Raw genomic sequence first — 2,670 nt, 5'->3', positions numbered from 1 at the left:
CCTGTGACAAGCACGCAGTGTGGGCTCTGACGGCTGCTGGGAACGTGGGGCCTGGCCTCGGGCTCGCTCTGGCCTGGGGTTCCCCTGGGTTCCGGGGTGACCTGGGGTGCATTGCTGGTAAACGACAGCCCAAGGCACCACCTGACCAGGCTCCCATGCGGCCAGAGCACACGGTGAGCTGTGCGGGGTCCCCGGAAGCCGGGTCTGGGCAGATCCTGCCCACCTGGTTACATGGTGTAGCTCACACGTGGTGCACGTTTTGTTACTCGGGTCTCGTATCCAAAGCAGGCTCCATGCGTCCACCACATCACAGTCCCGAGAAAGGAGGATTCGAGGAAAGGACTCACGTCCACATGGTACCAGGGACCCTCAGAGGCAAAGGCTCATCCCGCCCAGGCTCAGACAGGGTCAGGCCTAAGAGCGAAGCCCAGGAGAGCAGCAGATGTGGCCCACGTCCAGGGCCTCGCAGAACTTTCAACGTCGACAACATTGCATCCCATCACACAATCTTGAACAGGCTCCCCGGGGCGTGACGGGAGCAGGGGCGGGGGGCAGGATGCAGCCCACACAAACAGAGGGACGCAGTCTGAGTGGAAAGGGGTCATTGCTTTAATTCAGGTCAGGACCCACCCCGGGGGGCCCACCCACCCCATCCCGAGGCAGAACCACTGGCCCTGTGTCAACATGATCGTTACAAAAATAAATATGAAAAAAGCAGCCGCTCTTTAGTGATCATGGAATTAATCTTGACAGCAATTAAATGTGTTTAGCATCTGGCATGTCTCCTAAATTGCACCAAAAGAATCTGGAAGCACTTGGTTTGGCCTCAGAGGCAACCCGGAAGGGAGGGCACAGGGGGCCTGGCCCAGGCCCGGCTAAGCGCGGTGCCCGCCTGGCCCGCAGGTCACATCTCGGAGTCGGCATACATACCGTTGATGAGATAGTCCACCTGCGTGTAGTCCTTCTTCCTGTAGCTCTCGTAGGCCTGCAGGGCGAACAGGATCAGGACGGTGATGAAGAGGGTGACCCCCAGCAAGAGTACCGCCAGGAGGAAACTTCTGTTCACTGAGGACAGGGCCAGGGGCTCGCTGGAGACCACCAGGTACCGGCCCTGGGTGCTCGGCTGGCACGAGTCTGTGGGTGGCACCTTGGAGTCCCCGGGGGTCGGCCCTGGGGAAGTAGTACCAGGCGTGGCCGCAGGCTCGGTCTGCTCCGGCGTCTGAGTCGTGCCTGGCCCTGCGGCCCCCGGCGTGGATGTGGCAGGGCTGGGCCGTGTCGTGGGGGTCGTGGCCTCCACCGTGGGGGCCGGGCTGGTGTGAGGTGTGGAGGCTGCCGCTGTGCTGACGGTCGGCTCAGGGGCCTTGGTTGTAATGCCCATGGTTGTGGACATGGAAGCCACAGTTGGGGAGGCGGGCTCCGGGGTTGTGTTTAAGAGGGTGGGTGTGGGCCTCTGTGCCGTGTCATCCACAGTCCGGGGCGTCGGCGTTGGCGCCTGGATGGTGCGGCCCTGCGTGGACTCACTGAGTGCTTGGGGACTCGAGGGCGTCAGGCTGGCGGTGGGCCCGGGAAGACCGTGTGAGCCTGCGGGGCCGCTGACATTTGTGGGGGTCCCGGCAGCGGGCTGGGCACTTGTGGCCGGTGTGTGTGTGGTGGGCGGCATGGCCGTCGTTGGCCTAGATGACGTGCCGTTGCCGGGCGCTCGCGTGCCAGGTACGGACGGGGTCCTCCAGGCAGATGCCGGGGCGGGCGGCACGGGCGGCCTGGAGGCGGCTCCGGCCCGGGTCCCTCCAGCCGTCGCAGAAGTGCCCACGTCTGTCCTGTGTGTTGCCCCTGCTGTGACTGCAAGAGAGGTGTGGTCGCCTCCCCAAGTCCCTCTGGTCAGCGTGACAGGAGACGGTGTCGCCGGGGTCATTCTCTCAGCTGTTGTGTTCAAGACTTCGGTCGCTGTTTCCACGGATGAGTTTTTCTCCAAATGGTCCCACGTTTGGTTGAGGACTGCATACCGTTAAAAGTCAGAAAAGGAGAAAGACAAATGATCATCTTCTCATTAGAGAAGTGGATTACTCGGGTGGATTATTCAGAGCCGGGCTGAGTTTCTGGGCCGTGGGTCTGGCCGGGGAGGACGATGGTGACATGGGGCCAGGTTTCCCTCTTATCTCACCACGCACCTCTGGCCTGCAGCCCGGGTGCTCGGCGCTGTGGTTAAAAAACTCCTTTCCTCTCTGAACCCCAAATGCACGGGAAGACTTCGGAGCTTCACCTTTTGATCCAAGTTCCAAAATATCGAAGTCTCACATCACAGGTGTGATTCACCATTAAAAAAAAACTATCCAACACACACCCAGGTTTTCAAAGCAGCTAAATCCCTGCCCAGATATTCACACCGTGCCACAGCTCTCGGCTTTATGGAAGGACTTACAGAGTTCTGGGGACGCACGGTGCCTGGCGCAGACGAGAAGCGCAACTAAACGTGATGTCTGGGTCGACCGACTCCCCAGTAAACACTGGGTTTACGGAACAATTGAAATTTTGCAGGACCCAGTGAGTAACCCTTGCAGGGCTCAGAGGCCGAGTCCCATGTCAGCTGGACGAGCCTTCCCAGCCCAGCCCCCGGAGCCCCGGCAGGCCCGTCCAGCAGACGCACGGCTTTCTCACTTACGTGAATGCTTG

At 60.8% G+C, this 2,670-nt stretch overlaps 1 protein-coding gene across 1 annotated transcript; it reads right to left on the bottom strand.

Moving 5' to 3' along the window:
* Positions 1–585: 585 nt before the first annotated feature.
* Positions 586–2,664, bottom strand: LOC104986945 (chromosome unknown open reading frame, human C11orf24). The gene is made up of 2 exons (XM_010837666.1): positions 2,660–2,664; positions 586–1,995 (listed from the first exon to the last, which is right to left on the bottom strand). The coding sequence occupies exon 2, from the start codon at positions 1,910–1,912 to the stop codon at positions 905–907; it is 1,008 nt and encodes a 335-aa protein (XP_010835968.1). The 5' UTR covers positions 1,913–1,995; positions 2,660–2,664; the 3' UTR covers positions 586–904.
* Between the last annotated feature and the right edge of the window lie 6 nt (positions 2,665–2,670).

The sequence above is a fragment of the Bison bison genome, unplaced genomic scaffold (genome assembly GCF_000754665.1).
Source record: "Bison bison bison isolate TAMUID 2011002044 unplaced genomic scaffold, Bison_UMD1.0 scf7180017864080, whole genome shotgun sequence".
Taxonomy (NCBI): Eukaryota; Metazoa; Chordata; class Mammalia; order Artiodactyla; family Bovidae; genus Bison; species Bison bison.
The sequence above is the reverse complement of the archived record's forward strand: the minus strand, read 5'-3'. Positions and strand labels throughout refer to the sequence as shown.